General features: G+C 42.1%; 1 protein-coding gene across 2 annotated transcripts in view; it reads left to right on the top strand.

The window, feature by feature from the left end:
* LOC142197292 (beta-soluble NSF attachment protein) overlaps positions 1-19,563 on the top strand; it is a 101,432-nt gene that overhangs the window by 11,342 nt on the left and 70,527 nt on the right. Inside the window, exons 5-11 of one of the 2 annotated variants that reach the window (XR_012715310.1) lie at positions 114-191; positions 635-690; positions 4,056-4,140; positions 5,627-5,731; positions 7,143-7,211; positions 7,329-7,379; positions 9,859-11,647. Coding sequence is in view for 1 of the 2 variants with exons in the window: in XM_075267470.1 (XP_075123571.1) it covers positions 114-191; positions 635-690; positions 4,056-4,140; positions 5,627-5,731; positions 7,143-7,211; positions 7,329-7,379; positions 9,859-9,963 (549 nt within the window). In the remaining variant the exon portion in view is untranslated. Of the gene's footprint in view, positions 1-113; positions 192-634; positions 691-4,055; positions 4,141-5,626; positions 5,732-7,142; positions 7,212-7,328; positions 7,380-9,858; positions 12,222-19,563 lie in introns of those variants that run through there. The other variant, XM_075267470.1, reaches the window with a different exon arrangement.

Genomic DNA, 19,563 nt, shown 5'->3' with positions numbered 1-19,563 from the left:
TGCACAGCATTACATCATACCACTACGTAAGATGATTATATGACTTGTTTTGCATGATGTAGTGTGAACCTGCACCAAGTAGAGTAATGAATATCTGCTCTTTTCTTATGCAGGGAAGATTTACTATTGCTGCCAAGCATCACATTACAATTGCCGAAATTTATGAAACTGAACTTGTAGATATTGAAAAGGTAAGAATATTATTATATTGTACGTGGCGGTATCCTGAGCACTATAGTTCACTCCTACTGATGTGTAGGGTCATAAGAGGAGCTGATCTGATAGGGATTGAAGATGTGAATCCATATTCTCTGGTGTAACCGTTTCTAAAAATGAGGAGTCTTTTCTTGATGCCACATCTCTCCAGTGTTAGTAACTCAGTAACCTGGGTTTCAGCATATTTTATATAAAATGGGGTTGTCATGAGGAAAATGAGATCGAGATTCCCCATGAGCAAGCTATAGGCTTAATTAGAGTCACCATTGTTATATGTAAAATCTTACAAGGCTGGGAAGCTTTGGTCTATTCTGATTTGCTACACCGTATGATGAAGATAATTGTAAAGTGAATTATTTTGACGTCAGGTCATTGTCTTGCACTGTATTCTTACAATGTGGCTTTTCTCTTTTTATAGGCTGTTGCACATTATGAGCAGTCAGCGGATTACTATAAAGGGGAAGAGTCCAACAGGTACATGTTATGGTGGGATTTGCTGGGTTGTTACTTTTATTGTTACTACCAGGTATGCACTAAGCCAGGGGTAGGGAACCTTGGCTCTCCAGCTGCTGTGAAACTACAACTCCCAAAATGCTTCATTCACTTCCATGGGAGTTCCAAGAATAGCAGAGCAAGTATGCATGCTGGGAGTTGTAGTTTTGCAACAGGTTGCCTACTCCTGCACTAAGCTGTTGGGTGTTGTGAATCCGCTTGCTCGCGGACACTGATATGAAAAAAACGGCCTGGGCGCATGCGCAGTAGCATGTGGCTTCTACTACGGCTACTGGGCATGCGCCCCGACTATCACTGTCCGTTTGCGAGCGCTGGAGGAAGACGGGACCGGAGGACATCGGAGGAAGAAGAGGCGGGGATGAAGATGAAGACACACCCTGAATGCCAGCCCAGGGTGCACGTTCGGTAAGTAGAGCACATTCTTTTTTAGGTTATTATTTTAAAACGGGGGGGGGGGTGTAGTTTAATATAACATTTACGGTGCCTGAATAGCCTTTTTAAAGGCTGTTCACGCATATGTGGGGCTCTATCAGCATGATTTTGCTGATAGAGCCCCTTTGAGCATGCATGCTTGGATGGGCTGAGCGTGCATATTTGTTTCCATAGGGTATCGGTGATAGGTGATTGCCAAACCACTTTCCCCTTCTCCAACATCTCTTGATATTCAGGCTTCCTCCATGCAACTGGGGGGAATGACCACTGCCTAATATGTATGTCCAGCTTATGTGTAGGCGACTTCTCAACTCTCTGCATGTTCTTAACAGATCTGTATAGCATTGAGCTCTCTAAAGACCTTTTTTTGAATATTGGGACACCATTTTTATCAGATTTTGCAAAAGTGTTTTGACAAATGGGATTCCCATAATTCTTAGACTTTAGGATTTATTCACACAACAGTCTCTGTTGTGAAATTCAGTCCATGTGAGAGACGGATTTACCAGTCTGTGCGCTATGCAGGGAGATACATATAGCATGATAGTTATCTATGATGTGAGAAGTCCTTCTCCTTGTCTGTACGCTGTTTAGGCAGGAATTTCTGCAGACTCACAGACCAAGTTTTATAGCTGACACTGTCGTGTGAATAAGCCATGTTTTGCCCAGTCAGTACATGGTCCAGTTATTCCGTGGGAGGAAAATGAAGACATGCGCTACTTTGGTCTTTTATGTTGGCCAAGCGCATCCATTGTTTTATTTATTTGTTATGCTTACTTATATAGCGCCATCATATTCCGCAGCGCTTTACAGATATTGTCAGTCATTATCCCATATAGACAAAGGTTGGAGAGGTTCCAGCACACCGAAACACTTGCTGCTTTAAAAGATTAACTCTTTATTGTGAAGACATGCTTCTATTAAAAACTATTCATGGAAACAACATCAAAGTCCAAGTGCAGACTGGATGGAGAAGGTATGAAAGCCTACGCGTTTCGGAGGTTTACCCCTTAGTCATGGCTAAATCTGCTGGTATAAACTCGGTGCTTATATGTGTTCGTTAAAAACAAGGCCCTCCCGTCTGCACTCAGACGGAAGTTTAAAGTGATTCTACCATTAAAACCTGTTTTTTTGTGGATAAGACGTCGGAATAGCCTTTAGAAAGGCTATTCATCTCTTACCTTTAGATGTGATCTCCGCCGCGCTGTTTCTTAGAAATACCGTTATGTATGCAAATTAGTTCTCTCACAGCAATGGGGGCGGGCCCCAGCGTTGAAATTGCGATGAGGGCGTCCCCATCGCAGCTTGAGAACACGATCCTGCGACGCCTCTATCTTCGGCTGGATCCTCCCCTTCTCTGTCGTCTTCCTCTTGTGTCACCTCCGATGCCTGCGCAGTCGGCTCTGCCAGTGAGACACCAGCAGAGCCGAGTGCGAATGCCGGCCGGCGGCCATTTTTGGGAGGCCGCTCCTGCATTAAACTGCAAGAGCGGCCTCCCAAAAATGGCCGGCATGCGCATTCGGCTCTACTAGTTTCTCACTGGCAGAGCCGACTGCGCAGGCATCGGAGGTGACACGAGGAAGGCGACAGAGAAGGGGAGGATCCAGCCGAAGATAGAGGCGTCGCAGGATTGTGTTCTCGAGCAGCAGTGGGGACACCTCCATCGCATTTTCAGCGCTGGGGCCCGCCCCCATCGCTGCCAGATAACTAATTTGCATACCGGTAAAAAACGGTATTTCTAAGGAACGGGGCGGTGGAGATCACATCTAAAGGTAAGAGACGAATAGCCTTTCTAAAGGCTATTCCGACGTTTTACCCACAAAAAAAAAAAGGTTTTAATTAGTCGAATTATACAACAAATGTGCTGACAACAAGACAAATTACGAGCTGGAGTCACATAACATTTCAAGAAATGGCTGTTTCAAACGAGGAACAATGTTCAATAGTATTACCGTGTCTCAGATATAGGTAAGACAATAAAAATACAAATAAAAACCATTGATGGTTAAAAGTGCATTGATAATTATCCCATATAGAGCTCACAATATATGTCTTTAGAGCGTGGGAGGAAACCGGAGTACCCGGAGGAAACCAATGCAAATACATACAAAGAACATACAAACTCCTTGCAGATGTTGTCCTTGGCAGGATTCGAACCCAGGACTCCCAGCGTCACCAAGCCACTGCCAAAGTCTATGGGGGAGATTTATGAAGACCGATGTAGTAAACGCCAGTCTTCATATCCCTTGCATTAGTGGATGGTGTTCCTTGTTTATAGTGAGGAGCACAGCTCATCATAACACAGGGGCACCCTCCACTGGCCTGTACACCGTTGCGTGAGCGGTGCAAAACAGAAAATAATTGCTAATTTTTGTGCAAAAAAAAAAGTTGCAACTGTAGGCTGTGTCCATCAGATAACTGGTGTAAAAGGCATAATAATTGTAAACCAATGAGTCCAACAGAGCTACCATGAACAGAACACGTCCTAATCCCAGACCTTTACTGAAACAAAACTCTGATGCTCTCAGAACTTTTGAGTTTTTTTGCATCTGCAAAACTGTCACGGATATGTGAATAAGGCCTAATACAGATGCTAAATTGTAAACAGTAGCTCGTGAGCTGAATTCAGACTTCTGTAGGTTTCTAAGCTGCTTGTTCAGTCTCTGCATAGAGGTTTGAACACCAGAATCAAAATGACGTGTAAAAAAAATGCATCTGTGACAGATTCCGATAACTGACAGAATTGTGATTTCAGCTCTGGCTTATAATGTAACCAGGGATCAGTAAGTAATATATTTTACAAACATTATGTTTTATGCAGTTTATAATGGTATAAAGAGACTGAAACTGTTCTCAGAGTTGAACTTTTCTGAATGTTTAATTTCTCATTTCAGCTCTGCAAACAAGTGTCTGCTAAAAGTGGCCGCATACGCAGCTCAGCTGGAACAGTATCAGAAAGCAATAGAAATATATGAACAGGTTTGTACCAGTCTAGCCTTACACATTGGGTGGGATCTTTGTAGGGACTGTGGAAGACAAAATTGTCTATGAAATTACCGGTAATTAAAATAATAAAGCCTTCTTAAAGGGGTTGGCCACTTTCAGACCAATATTGACAGACAATGGTTAAAGTTTGTATAATAAAAAGTTGTAAAATTTTCCAATATAATTTCTGCATCAGTTCCTCATAGTTTTCTGAATCTCGGCTTGCTGTCATTCACTCTGTTCACTTCCAGAGGATGAAAATCGGTTCATGGTCATGGGATATACAGTCCATGGTCGTGGGATATACAGTCCATGGTCGTGGGATATACAGTCCATGGTCGTGGGATATACAGTCCATGGTCGTGGGATATACAGTCCATGGTCGTGGGATATACAGTCCATGGTCGTGGGATATACAGTCCATGGTCGTGGTGATATACAGTCCATGGTCGTGGTGATATACAGTCCATGGTCATGGTGATATACAGTCTATGGTCATGAGATATACAGTCCATGGTCACGTGGTACACACAGGTATACATCTTGTTAGTAGGCAGATGTCTGATTATTGTGCTGTGCACCTGTTTGTCCATCACATGACCATGGACTGATTTTTAGCCACTGGCAGTAAGCAGAATGAATGACAGCAAGCAGAGATCCAGAAAACTGTGAGGAATTAATACTTTTTGTATACTTCTTATTATACAAACAATAATATTGGTCTCCTAATTTTGGTTCAACCCCTTTTAATAATCCCTGTGCTCCCATTCCAATACTCTGCACTTTCTGCTGCAGCGATAACATCTTGACCCAGATTGTCTATGTTGGTCATGTCTGTGGCTGGACATCATCGCCACAGCGAGAAGGGCAGTATAACCCATTCTGAGCTGTTAACATAAATAAATGTATTATTAATACATATATAATAAAATGTGTGTGTGCATATGTATGTATATAATATATCATTTTTTGAACAAACCCTCTAATTCTGCCCTTTTTACCTTACAAGTGTTAAATAGATTGCCAACAATGAAAGTGCAAGTAGCAGTGCCAAGACATTATTGATCCCAAGAAGTAGTAGATGCTTTTCCTAGGTCTCGTTCATTTCAATAGTGTATATAAGTTATACCTTTCTGTATGGCAAAAAAGGGGTTTACCAGCCCCAACTAGATGCCATATCATTATGTGATCTATGGCTCCTGGATCCCGCACACAGTAGTTGTTGCCTATAGGCTCTCAGAAGCTGCTAATGGATCGGGAGCACATGCTGTCTACACAGCAGCCCCGTCCATTACTAGTCCTTCGTAGTCATCATAATACCTGGAGCACAAGTTGGATCTTCACTAAATTGTAGTGTATAAACCTCACTAACATATATCCATACAACATCTGACTTAGTAATGTATAAGGACTGGAGGACCAGACCACTAACTCTATGGTGTTTATATTTTTGTCTGTTCTCGTTTATAATGTTTTCCAGATTGGCACAAGCACAATGGATAATCCTCTTCTGAAGTATAGCGCCAAAGAATATTTCTTCAAAGCTGCCCTCTGCCATTTTATTGTAGATGAGCTGAATGCTAAGGTAGGCACCTTGTATGGATTCAGTGATGGGGCCAGTGTTATAGCGTTGTATAGACTGAGCTCAGATTAACAGTTTCAGCCTTTCTCTTCTATAATAACATGTGATACAAATGATGGCAGGGAGGAATGGCCTATCTCATGATGGCACTCCAATGCTCTGTATACACAGCCTACCATACTGCATACAAGTCCATTACAAAGCCATCCATCTATAGGGTCCTATTTTACAAGTTAAAAACTTATGGTATAAATTTTTTTGCACTGACCTTCTGTTTGCATTGGTGTGTTTCCTATACAGTTGAAAAATCTGTATTCCAAATGTATACCTGTCAGATGGTGGCCAAAAGGACCATCTGGTCAAGAGGAGGGGGGAAGTGACAGCCACAATAGTGCCCATTCATAGAAGTGCACATATAATATAATAATATAATTGGGGTGTTCCAATTATTTTTTCCTCCTTGTAGAAGCTTAAAATAATACAGTATGCATACTCGCCTCTCCATTGAGCCACGGATCCATTGAAGATTCTCCATTCAGGTCCCCAGTCTCTGTCATTCTTACCACGTCAGTCAAACCGTTTCTGAAATGCTTTGTGTGAACGGGCATCACTTCTAAACCAATGACTGTATCGTTTGTGTGTGGGCCTTAAGGTCAGGGAGACATGGGACCTAATGGAGACTCTCCACTTAATTCCTGGCTAAGCAGATAGTTATATAAATTATTTATTTTATTTTAAAGGAATTTTCCAGACTAAAAATATTGATGGCCTTAAGATCAGGTCACTATTATCAGATCGGTGGTAGTCAGCCACCTCCACACCATTGACTAGCTGTGCCAGCAGGTGATACGATGACAATGGAGCAGGAAGCAGACGGTGCTGTTCTCTGTGTAGTGGTGGAACTGAGCATTGCCGCTGATATGCCATTATACAGCCAATAGTGCTTCCTGCTCCATTCTCTGTGTATCAGTTGTACGATCAGCTTATTGTTGGCGGTATCAGATGTTGGACCCTCAATAATTTGGTTTTGATGACTTATCCATAGAATAGGTCACAAATATTTTTAGCCCTTTTTAAGCCTCGGCAGGGAAGAAATAAGTTGGGACATCCCTTTAACATCACAGTTCAGTCTTCTCCAAAGATATTTTTTTCATTTTCTGAGCTTTCTGACATGGCTGTCTCCTACTGAATCCTTATGACTTTCCCCATGACATCTTTTGTACACTTCTGTCTACATGACTACACAACATTGACTTGAACAACCTTGTTCTAGGTCAGCAGAGCTTACAATCTACCTTCACAAGATCTTCTACTAAAGCACAGGGATCTATATTGGCACTGTCACCAGAACATACAGATAACACGTCAGATGGTTTGCACTGGATTATGACTGGTCTTGTGTTTTGTTTTCCAGCTTGCAGTGGAGAAATATGAAGAAATGTTTCCTGCATTTACAGATTCAAGGGAATGTAAACTTATAAAGGTCAGTGTGACTAGAAGCCATCAGGGTGATGAGGGTGGTCTGCTTAGATAAGACCATAAGGCTAGAGTGGCACATGTGATTTGCTGTGGAATTTACCAAAATTCTGTTTTCCTTCAGAAATTGCTTGAGGCTCATGAAGAACAGAACAGTGAAGCATATACTGAAGCTGTAAGTAACATGAAGTTTGGCTCCTTGCCCAATATATGGTGCCATAATACAACATGCCACCAACTAGCACCATGTTAGCGGTCATTCACTTTCATCCCTGTGGAGCGAGGCCATATATACATATCTACAACCTGCACTAAATCTAGTTTCATGATTGTCACATAAAAAACCAACATGCTTATATTGTCCATACAGTAGCTCCCCTCACTTGTGTGTACATGTGCATAGGATTTCTGCTCCATCTGATATGCAAAGGAGAATATGTGCATACTGCAGATGAAACCGTCACGTGATGGCCATTTCCACTATTTTTCATAACCTATATCTTGGCCCCAGAAGATATTACACTGATATATAGTCAATGCCGTGACTACTTAATTAAAAATGTTATTGCTTAACATGCATAGTATAACTGCGCTAGAGGGAGTCTCCTAATAATCCTGCAGTGTAACCAAATTCTGTGCGGGTCTGTATATTTATACAGGCTGTGTCCACATTATACAAGCAGTCAGTTCTGTGAATCAAATGCTCACAAAAACTGTCCAGTCTAATTAGGCTGGTCTTACACAACCGTAGTGGTTTTTGCGGTCCGCAATTTGCGGATCCGCAACACAAATTTCCCTCTAAAAACTAATTCCGTCCCAACCGCAAAGTGCATCCGCAACGTTCCGTGTGTATCAGTATTATGCAGATCCGCAAAAGACAAAACACACCACAAAACACACATGTTGACATCCGCAATTACGGATACACACTGAACATGTGTTGTGTGTATCCGCAAAAATGCACGCGCCTATAGACTTCTATTGGACCTTCCGTGCCGTGCCATAAAAGCACAGCCATTACGGACATGCAGTATACTGTCCGGAGCACGGTTGCGGTGCACCACACCACTGACAAAATCTACGGTCGTGTAAGAGGCCTCATAGAAAACTTATAGAAACACATAGAAAAAATTTTAAACCCGCAATTGCGGACCATTTGTGGTGTAAAACTACGGTCGTGTAAGACCAGCCTTAAAGGGAAACTTGACAGGGCGACTTGGGGCACTAAACCTCCAAAGGTCCTTATAGACCAGGCGCTTAGTGTCCCAAGTAGCCCTATTGTAAATCCATATTATAAAAACCAAACCTTTCCACTTACTTAGCTTTTGTATTCCTGGCACTTGCTAGAACTTTTTAACACTTTGTGTAGCCATAGATTTTCTGTCGGACCAAACCCAACGAGGTAGCCTTTGCTCCCGATGTGCATAAATTGGGTATCTATGACATGGTCATCAGTTAACCAGTTGTCTTTTGGGTCATTTTTGGTAGGCACTAGCCACTGCATGTTGTTTTGGAGATGCTAAGACCCATCCGTCTAGCTATTATATGTTGACCCTTGTCAGAGGCGCTCAGGTCCTTACACTTGCCTGTATCTGCAGTTTGTTGCCTAATTTATCCCGATCCTTTACAAATGCCATTGCCTTGAGATAATCCATGTTATTCACGTCACCTGTCACTCAGTCTGATAGCATAGCTGGTTAATATACAGCACTGTATATGCCTCAATAATACAGTATTATTTCAGAGTTTGTTCACATATATATTGCAGGTTCTGTTCATAACTGAACGTACAGTGCTGGTACCATTGTACAACAGATCCCACTGGACCCTCTTGACTTATGAGTAATGTGCAAAAGTTTTAGGCACATTGAAAGGGAAAAATTTCCTGCGAAACAAGAACGTATTCTAAAATAGAAGTGTTAATAGTTAAGTTTTGTTAACATGAATTGAATGAAGAAAAGAGAAATGTAATGTAATTTGGTGTGACCTTTTCCCTTTGGAGGAGGAGTCCTGGAAGTGATGATATGGCCCCCACTGATATAGCCCTAATCTCATCATCCTCCAGTCTGTCAGGGATGACATGAAGACACAGAAGGATTGGAGTAAGAAGATCCACAGAAGATTTGTGCTTAGTTCTCCAAGATGGCGGAACATCCTCCCTGCCCTGTTCTGTCAAAAACTGTCTGCAAGTACCGAGAAGAACTGATGGAAGGCAAAGGGCAAAGGTCACACCAAATATTGATGGGATTTATATCTCAATATTTTTCATTCATTTAATTTTGGTCATTGGGAAAATGAATTCTTATCACTTCTATTTCTGAAAGCATTTTTACTTTGCAGCATCCTTTCCACCCGTCTAAGAGTTTTGCACAACACTGTATAATAAGGTCCTTTGCGGTGTCCGTCAGCTTGATGGCTAGGATAATACCGCATACTACCATCACATCTGATGGCGGTTGTGTACGGAGCGTGTACAGAACATTCTTTATAGTTTGCCCTTTTCTGTCCTGGACACTTTCCAAAGAAGCATTTACACCCCTTAGGTCCATTTTAGGTGTTTGGTCTGTATATATTGTATTTTTTTAATTTCATTTTCCTAAAGCAGGTCTCCAACCAGGTAAACGGTAACATACGTGCTTTATGTCACATTTCAGGTGAAGGAATTTGACTCCATATCCCGTTTGGATCAATGGCTGACCACCATGTTACTCCGCATCAAGAAATCTATCCAAGGAGATGGCGATGGAGACTTGAAATGAGGAAGGGGATTACAGTGAATACATGCCTGGTCCCTCTTTGTTCCAGTCTCTGCAGTTTCAATTTCCTTTTACATTTCAGTGCCAGTCTAGTCTGTAGTACACGATATTAATGGCTGCATGTCATCGAGCACTGAAGGGATTTCATAGTCAATAAATGATGTAAAATTTAGGAGGAAGGAGAGAATAATTTATGTGTAAAGCCAATATAGGAATGAGTAAGTGTTATTATTATTCTTTTACAACTTACCCCTTGTCTCTGCACAGTGGAAGCCGCCATTGCGTGGACCCTTCTGTTATAGTATCCATTGTAGTCCCTTAGACTTCGTGCCTAATGGTTATTGGCCATGGATTAAGTATAGGAAAGGAAGATTGATACCCTGGTAAGTCAGAGTCTTTCATGGCTGTTAGTAGGATGGTCTTTGGGTTCTCCAGATACGTTTCCTTTGAGAAAAATCTGATTACTAAGTCAAAACTGTTTAGAAGAAAATATGGATACACTGTGGCAAATCCTCCGCTACTCTGTGGTCAATCCTGCTCCCATATGACCCAGTCTACTTGTAGCTAAGGCTACAAAATGGGTAACTTTGTGTTCTGCAATAGTAATCAGATTTCCTAAAGAAGTATATGGAGAATATATTTCATCACTGCAAAAAAAACACGTCAGCAATGTAGCACCACATCGTACCTCATGGTCCTGCTGTGGCTACTAAATTTTTGATGCTTACAAGTCATTGTCTTATCAGGCCTTATACAGTATAAGGGCTTATCTGTTTAGAATTACAATTCTGTAAAGATATGTGTGACCTGAGTATCGTGTATACATTGTATATGGTCTAATAACTGATCTGGGGGGGGGGGGTTATTAATATTTTCTTGTATTAGGTTACAACCAGGATACTGTCACTTTAGCTCTTATAGTTATTTTACACTTGTCATTCATTATATGGAAACATGGTTTCTATAGATTTAGCTTTGTTAGGCCTGGAAAGGTGTTGAAAGAAAATGCTGTATTATTAAAATTAATATATATTATAGACCTGTAGATAATAGTTAAAGGGAATGTCTGAGACGTAGACAAAATGGATACTGATGACCTACCACAGGTTAGGTATTCGGTATCAGATCGATGGATGGTCCATCTCTGAGACCACGCACTGATCATCTGTTTTGGCTGCCGGAAGCCATATACAAGGTATACAGATGGAAGTAGCTGTGCTTGTATTTAGATGAATATAGAATGCAGTTCCCTGACACCACCATTACAGTGTACAGAGCCAGAAACTGGATACGGTGTATAGTGGATAGAGCATCACTATCCATTTTGCATGGGTTTCGGAGAGCCCTCTTGAAGAGGACCCTTCATGTCTTCGGAGATGAGCAATACTATATACCGCTAGAAAGCTGACCGTGTGCAGATATCCCTCCACCTGAGGACGCCCCCCCCTGACAGTACAAACCTACGGAAGAGTTCTGTCAGGAGGGCGTTCTTCACAGCTGAGCAGTAAGGTCTGGCCTTCTGACAGTGGAGAGATATCAGTGCCAAAATTAACGGCACTGATATATTCCTGGCACCAGGGCATCTACCAGCAATGCTGACAGTGTGCAGAATTTAGCAGCAGTACATAATACCACCCATCTCCGAGGACATGGAAGGTCGTCTTTAATTTGTGGAGCTAACCATGGGGTAGAATACTTTTTGACTAATATATTGTATGTAGTGGCAATAAAGAGGACCTGTCACCTCTCCTGTCATGGCTGTTTTAGTAAAGAACTGTGTTCCCCATAAAAGGATACCATTTTATTTTCAGATCTCTATGATGATCTGTTCCTCTGTTATTCCTCCTAGAAATGTATGAATAAATTGACAACTGGGTGTTACCATTCACTTGTTAACAGCTTGTGGTTCTTCACAATTTGCCACTGTCTTCTCTGCTTGGACGCCCGTCCATTTATTCAGAATCGTCTAGGAGGAATAACAGAGGAACAACACAATGTAGTCAGAAAAGATGCTCTAGCGTTATTTTATGGGAAAAAACAGACGTGTCAGGAGAGGGGACAGGTTATTTTAAAGCTAAAGCTGCATGGCATATTAAGTAAAATTGCAGGATTGCCATATCCCTTTCTGGGAAAATTACAAGGAAAACTAACATGATTACCATTTAAAGGGGTTTTCCAGGCTAAATAATTGATGACCTATGTTTGTAATAGGGTGTCAATTAAAGATTGGCAAGGGTCCAACACCCAGGTGTTTGGGTGATCACTGCAGCCTCTTCAGTAGTTAAAGGAGTTGTGCAGGACTTCAATAACATGGCTGCTTTCTTCTTCTCAGGAAGGGACATCATGTCGAAAAGGCATGATGTCACTATCTGAGAAGAAGAAAGCAACCATGTTCTTGGAAGTCCTGAACAACTCCTTTTAACAAGCAGAGTCCCATACATTGTATAGTGGCTGTGCTTTGTGTCGCATCTCAAGCACTTGAATGGTACTGAGCTGTGACCAATGAACGTGTGAGGCTCATGGCCTGTGAAGCAGAGTTGGAGTCGGGAGTGCCATTGCCGCCTCTGACAGCTGATTAAATTGGGTATCCGACCCGCACGATGCTTCATCAGTTAAAAAGCCCTGGAACCCCTTTAGTTATTTTTAGTATTTTTTGTGATGGCCCTTTCAAACCAATCCTGCAATTTTGCCATAGTTCATGGTCACTGCCCAGGACCTGAGCCACAGCCTTCTCTTTGGTACAGGAGGATATACATGACCTTATGGATTTAGCTGGTCCTGTCGTCCATACTACTCAGTCAGCATTTACACTGTAAAAAGTTACTGACTCGGTATGGGCAACGGATTCCATTTCTCTGCGACCGGTGCTGGTCCGGTATATAAATGACCTCTATGGCTAAGTATTTAGGTGACTATATTTACTGACCTATGTGTCCTTATGAATGGTGGAGGCGGGGCTTCGGTTGACATGAGGTGTGAAAATCCGACCAATCAGATGACGGGATTTATTTTTTGTACGATGAGTATTGTCTGCTTCCACTGTGCACGGGCAGCAGGCAGGTCTGACCATGTTCATATGAAATTCTTTCAGAATCCAGTCATTGCTTTATTATTTTATATGACATGATTTACTATACAGCAGAACATAGGATATCATTTTATTTTTTAACCTTCTAGTATTTGTACGTGTGTTTTTCTGATTTGTTCTTTGTGATTCACTTAGCACAGCCCATTTTCTACTTGGGACGTCACTTCTGAAGCCTCTGACTGTTTCGTACTTTATTGACTTTTGTGAGACTCTTTTCTTTTACGTGGTATTTTTTTTTTCATTTGAGATGATGAGAAAACAGTATTTTTGCACAGTCGTGAGAATATGCATACTACTCTGTGTCACGGTAATACGATGCAATAGTTTTTGTAGTCTTGTGTCTCGTCCTGTGTGTCTTGGTAAACTATTAGATTTTATGGATATCTTAGGAGATAGTGGACGGCATGTGTCAGCTGTTGTGCAAAATGTCATGCTGCGGTTTCCAAAATATATAATGGACAATCTGTCTTCCTTCTCGGTGTATAATTATGTAACCAATATGTAACAACTCTAAGCAGGAAATACTGTGTCTTTTTGTGTGCACATTGTACAGTTAATAAAGTGACAGTATGCAACAGCAATACATGGAGTTTTTCTTTATTTTGCTTTCCAGGTGCGCAGCAATGGAGCGTAAATATATACTCGTACACGTACAGAAGTTACAAGTTAGCTGATATGGGCGAGCGCAGCACAGACAGGTGACCTCTTTAAGGTGTCACTCCAGGTTTTTTTTGTTTTTTTTTCCTTTAGTTATTGTAGGTAGTCATCAAAGTAGATTCTAAAATTGCTATTGCTGATGCTGTCACCCATGTCAGGGGCGTAACTACTGGGGTTGCAGTGGTAGTGGCTGCCACAGGGCCCCGGATATTAGGGGACCCGGCGACAGCCGCTACTGCTGCGTTTTGGTTTTTTTTTGTTGTTTTTGTGTTGTTTTTTTTTAATAGGTTGTTACGGGCCTTATTTACTTACCGATCCCGCTCATGGCCACCCTCACCTCTCCTTCTGTGGAGGCCGCTGTGAGCAGGAGCCGGGATCGGTAAGTGAGGCCGCGGGCCCGCAAACACTATTATACTTGTGGGGGGGGGGGGGGGGAGAATGGGTCTTTTCAGACCCCTAGTATAATGATCAGAGGTCCCAGACCCTGAGTATAATGATCGGAGGCCCAGGAGGGGTGAGGGAACATAAAAAAACAGTGTTACTTACCTCTCCTCACAGGTTTCAGGCCTACATGTGTGACGTCCCTGATGTCACATAGGCTGGGTTTGCATCGCAACGCAAGCATGGCTCAAGTGATGTCCCGTACATCATTGAATATAGCCGACTGCAGGCTGGAAACCATGATATATTATTATGGTGACCCTACATGCTGACCACTGTTGACTGCATCGGACCCTGGGAGAGGTAAGTAACAGTGTTTTTTATGCTTGTATCCTTCCCTGGGTCTCCAATTATTATACTCTAGGGTCTGAAAAGACCCTAGAGTATAATAATTGTTCATGGGTATCCACAATGGGGCTTAATACTGTGTGCAGGGGCCACTATGGAGAATAATACTGTGTACTGGGGCCACTATGGGGCATAATAGTGCATGCAGGAATGGGGGGGGAGGGGGGGGGTGTCGGCTGGGCAGAGCCATGCCAAAAGTTTGTCACGGGGTCCTGCCATTCCTAGTTACGCCACAGACCTATGTCTAGTACCTACACCCATGTCTATTTTCTGTTTGTGCAAAGCAGAACTGATGAAGACCAATGTTTCAGGAATTAGAAGACCCCCTGATGTGCAGCCATGTCTGATTAAAACAATGTTAGTCAGCAGCTTCTAACAAAGCTGCTGCAAATCTGCGGTGTCTGCAATGCAAAAACAAACCAAGACAGCAGCCCCCTGCGGGCACTAATCTAAGTGCACAACAGGAATATTTACGCTACAAGGAACAGAGAAAATATGTTGATTATCAACAATTTATTTATATGATGCACATTCTCCACTGAGCAGGCTGGAAACCATGATATATTATTATGGTGACCCTACACGCTGACCACTGTTGACTCTCAATATAGCCAGTATTAAATCATTTGCCAGTCTTCACTACAGCAGGGCAGGAGTCAGACTGAATGTTCTGGGATATTAGAACTTATCTAAGAGAGAACACTCAGACTAAGCAAATGTCTCCTCTCTGGTACAGTGCTGCACCTTTAAGGATCATTCTTAAGGCCCCTCTTCTAGATTTTACAGAGCTATATAAATGTTGGTAGGCTGTATGGGCAGCAATGGGATCTGGTGCCCGGGGCAGCCAAACCACACAATCTATGAAATGATAGGATATATTGAAATGCTTCATATATTTGCTTGTACTATTGATTTATGCAGGTCTTGCAAACAAGGGTGTACAGTGCCTACAAGTAGTATTCAACCCCCTGCAGATTTAGCAGGTTTGATAAGATGCAAATAAGTTTGAGCCTTCAAACAAGAGCAGGATTTATTAACAGATCCTTCCACAAGTTTTCAATTGGGTTAAGGTCAGGAGACTGACTAGGCCACTGCAACACCTTGATTTTTTCCCTCTTGAACCAGGCCTTGGTTTTCTTGGCTGTGTGCTTTGGGTCGTTGTCTTGTTGGAAGATGAAATGACGACCCATCTTAAGATCCTTGATGGAGGAGCGGAGGTTCTTGGCCAAAATCTCCAGGTAGGCCGTGCTATCCATCTTCCCATGGATGCGGACCAGATGGCCAGGCCCCTTGGCTGAGAAGCAGCCCCACAGCATGATGCTGCCACCACCATGCTTGACTGTAGGGATGGTATTCTTGGGGTCGTATGCAGTGCCATCCAGTCTCCAAACATCACGTGTGTGGTTGGCACCAAAGATCTCGATCTTGGTCTCATCAGACCAGAGAACCTTGAACCAGTCTGTCTCAGAGTCCTCCAAGTGATCATGAGCAAACTGTAGACGAGCCTTGACATGATGCTTTGAAAGTAAAGGTACCTTACGGGCTCGTCTGGAACGGAGACCATTGCGGTGGAGTACGTTACTTATGGTATTGACTGAAACCAATGTCCCCACTGCCATGAGATCTTCCCGGAGCTCCTTCCTTCTTGTTCTTGGGTTAGCCTTGACTCTTCGGACAAGCCTGGCCTCGGCACGGGAGGAAACTTTCAAAGGCTGTCCAGGCCGAGGAAGGCTAACAGTACTTCCATAAGCCTTCCACTTCCGGATGATGCTCCCAACAGTGGAGACAGGTAGGCCCAACTCCTTGGAAAGGGTTTTGTACCCCTTGCCAGCCTTGTGACCCTCCACGATCTTGTCTCTGGTGGCCTTGGAATGCTCCTTTGTCTTTCCCATGTTGACCATGTATGAGTGCTGTTCACAAGTTTGGGGAGGGTCTTAAATAGTCAGAAAAGGCTGGGAAAAGAGATAATTAATCCAAACATGTGAAGCTCATTGTTCTTTGTGCCTGAACTACTTCTTAATACTTTAGGGGAACCAAACAGAATTCTGGTGGTTTGAGGGGTTGAATAATAAATGACCCTCTGAATAAACTTTTCACAATTTAAAAAAAAATTAAAGAAATAACATTCTTTTTTGTTGCAGTGCATTTCACACTTCCAGGCTGATCTACAGTCCAAATGTCACAATGCCAAGTTAATTCCGAATGTGTAAACCTGCTGAATCTGCAGGGGGTTGAATACTACTTGTAGGCACTGTAGCTATAAAGGGTGCAGAGTACCAAATGCCATTAGCCCTGGAGCCTGAGGGGGCCCAAAGGACTCTATACAACATAATATACAACATGGTAAATTGAGGCCCCTTTACATGTTTTGGAACCAGGAACTTTAAGTTATTCCTCTGGTTGAAAAGTTATTCACTCTTATAAACCTAGTATACGTGCTGTGCTGAGCATGACTAGTTATACTGGATGCTTCCCAATCGGCATTTACAATTGATGTACTGATTTCTCTATAAGAAGCGGAATGGGAAACAGAATCCCATAACCAGGTGCAGGTGTGAACATAACCTCAATCGTATACTATAGATGATTAGAGGAGAACTGATCTTAGATGTTTCTCAGCCCATTGTCCTTATTCCGATGGGTCCCTACACTAATACTTTATATATAGGACAGAAGACGACCTTCTTATAGCCTCACTGTTATAGGGCAGTCTCTAAGAACTTGATCTCCGAGGTCTTGTCTACAGGGGGAGTAAAGTTTGTGTCTGGCATATCTTTAGACTGTCTAGTATATGGTTATACCACTATAGTTAGCTTACTTTAAGCCAGTTTTACAATTTTGGCATATTTTTGGGGCATCATGGCATATTTAGGCCACCTTTCTTCTAAGAATCCACACCCATATATCTAACAAGGCTAAAAATTTAATACAAGCTAGATGCACCAAAGAGGAGCCACATTTATGTCAGTGTCTAATAATAGCCACAATAGTAAATCTGGACCATTGCAAACAAATTAAAAAAAAAAAAAGAAAATAAAGGTTTGTATACAGAAAGACTCAAGAAAACCCTTTGCAATGCAGTAACAGTATCACTACCCTAATGACATACTAAAGCTTTACTTGTGTTTCCAGATGTAGCAGAGTGTGATGTCTTATTGCAGAAGACAACAGAAGTCAACGAAAAGTAATTTAGGAAATATTTGTCAATGACTTTCCATTGTTTTTGTTGTCTTCTGTTATAGGATACCAGGCTGCTGCAGTTTAACCAGTTGCAGAATTTTGGGTTATCTAGATCGTTAGATAGATAGACAGTACTTTTAGATTTCTTTTGAACATCTTGCAATTACATTATGGTTCACTAGAGGGCACTGTTGATTTTGTAGTATCTGCCATAGGGTTGTGAGGGATATAATGACTATAACATTAATAGTTCCAATCTCTATAGAATATAGAAATTATATCTGATATATGACTATTCTGATTTTTAAAATAATTTATTACCTTATAACTAATTATCTTGTGTATCAAGTAAAATCCAGACCATTGTTTACATCAGAGGGAGGGGTAACTTTAAGCTTCGGGCCCCCACTTACCATGTCCTTATTTTGTAGAATGGTCTTTTGGGCTGCCTGAGGCTCCAGGGCTTGGTAGCGATTGCTGCTTTTGCACCCCCTATAGCTACACCCCAGGCTTCATCCAGTGATATCTCTGCAAATAATTTAGATATCTCTGTAACCTGTGATCTCCTCTTTAATATGACACCAAAAGCAAGTTTGTACATTTTATAGTGTCTAAGATCTAGCTGTATGATGTGACCCTCCTCCTCTCATTTTCTCTACATATTACACAGCCCCGTACGCCATACACAGTAACATTCAGTGAGAGGCAGGAACAGCTCAATACAGAAGCGAGAGACGGAATAAAGAGATGCAGGATTTCACAGAAAGGAAACAAAATTTGTTAATAAAGTCTATTACAAAATTTATTAAAGGGGTTGTCCCATCACAAGGATCCTATCTATACTGCTTGTTAATGTGAATGTAAGACTTTTCCTAAATACACTGCTTCAGCAAAACTGCTTTGTTTGTCCACTATCTTACTTTATTCTTTTTTTTTTTTTTTTTGACACATCTCTTGACTTATCTGGTCATAAGTCAAGTGATGTATCTGCTGCTCTGAGGGGGGAAGGAGGAGGGGCTAAGTGCACGGGAGCGAGCCTGGAGGGGGGGGGGGGGAGTTTACCATTTGGGGGGAAGGGGTCGCCAATACAAACCCGGCATCCGCTGTAATAGAGAGAGGCGGATGCCGGGTCTGTATTCGCATTGTGAAGGCTAGACTGGTCTATGAGCGTGCACGCAGGGCCAGCGGCATCTCGCCGCTGACTTTGCATATGTAACCCCACCCACCAATGACGCAACAAAGCCGGAAGAAAGAAGAATTTACAGCAACGAAGTCTGGTGAGTATGCGACGTGGGAATACCCCTTTAATATGGATTTAAAGAACCTTTAGCCAGTCCATGTATCATTCCTGGAAATCCAGCAGGTGGCGCTGGAGTAAAGAAAACATGTTACTGTAGTAGATGCCTCTGTTGTATGGGAGACTACATTAATAATGGACTGTTAGCTTTGTTATGGACTACAGCCCTATACTACATCTCATACAATCCCTTCCACTAGGCCCCCATCTTCCAAACAGCCAAAAATTTTGGTGTATAAACTGAATACAAAGCAAATCTACATCAGTCTAAGCGAAGATCACTCCGCACAGAAAACTAATGATTATGAAGTCTTCCTTATTTCTTCTTCTGTTCCCTAGCTACTATGGACTCCTAGTATATCTTCTCTTCTCAGCTTATGTGTGTCCTGTAATATATTACTGTGTATTATCCTGTATCTGTATTACTATTGCTGCTGTAACATGCTGAAATTTCCCCAATGTGGGACTATTAAAGGATTATCTTATCTTAACTAGTGGAACATTCTAGAGATAAGGGGTCATACCAATAGGTTATCAGATCAGAGCAGCTTATCACTATGGCTCTATTCACACAGTCATGCTGCAAAAGGAC

This window comes from Leptodactylus fuscus, chromosome 3 (assembly GCF_031893055.1).
Source record: "Leptodactylus fuscus isolate aLepFus1 chromosome 3, aLepFus1.hap2, whole genome shotgun sequence".
Lineage (NCBI taxonomy): Eukaryota > Metazoa > Chordata > Amphibia > Anura > Leptodactylidae > Leptodactylus > Leptodactylus fuscus.
This window is presented reverse-complemented; position numbering and strand designations above follow the sequence as displayed.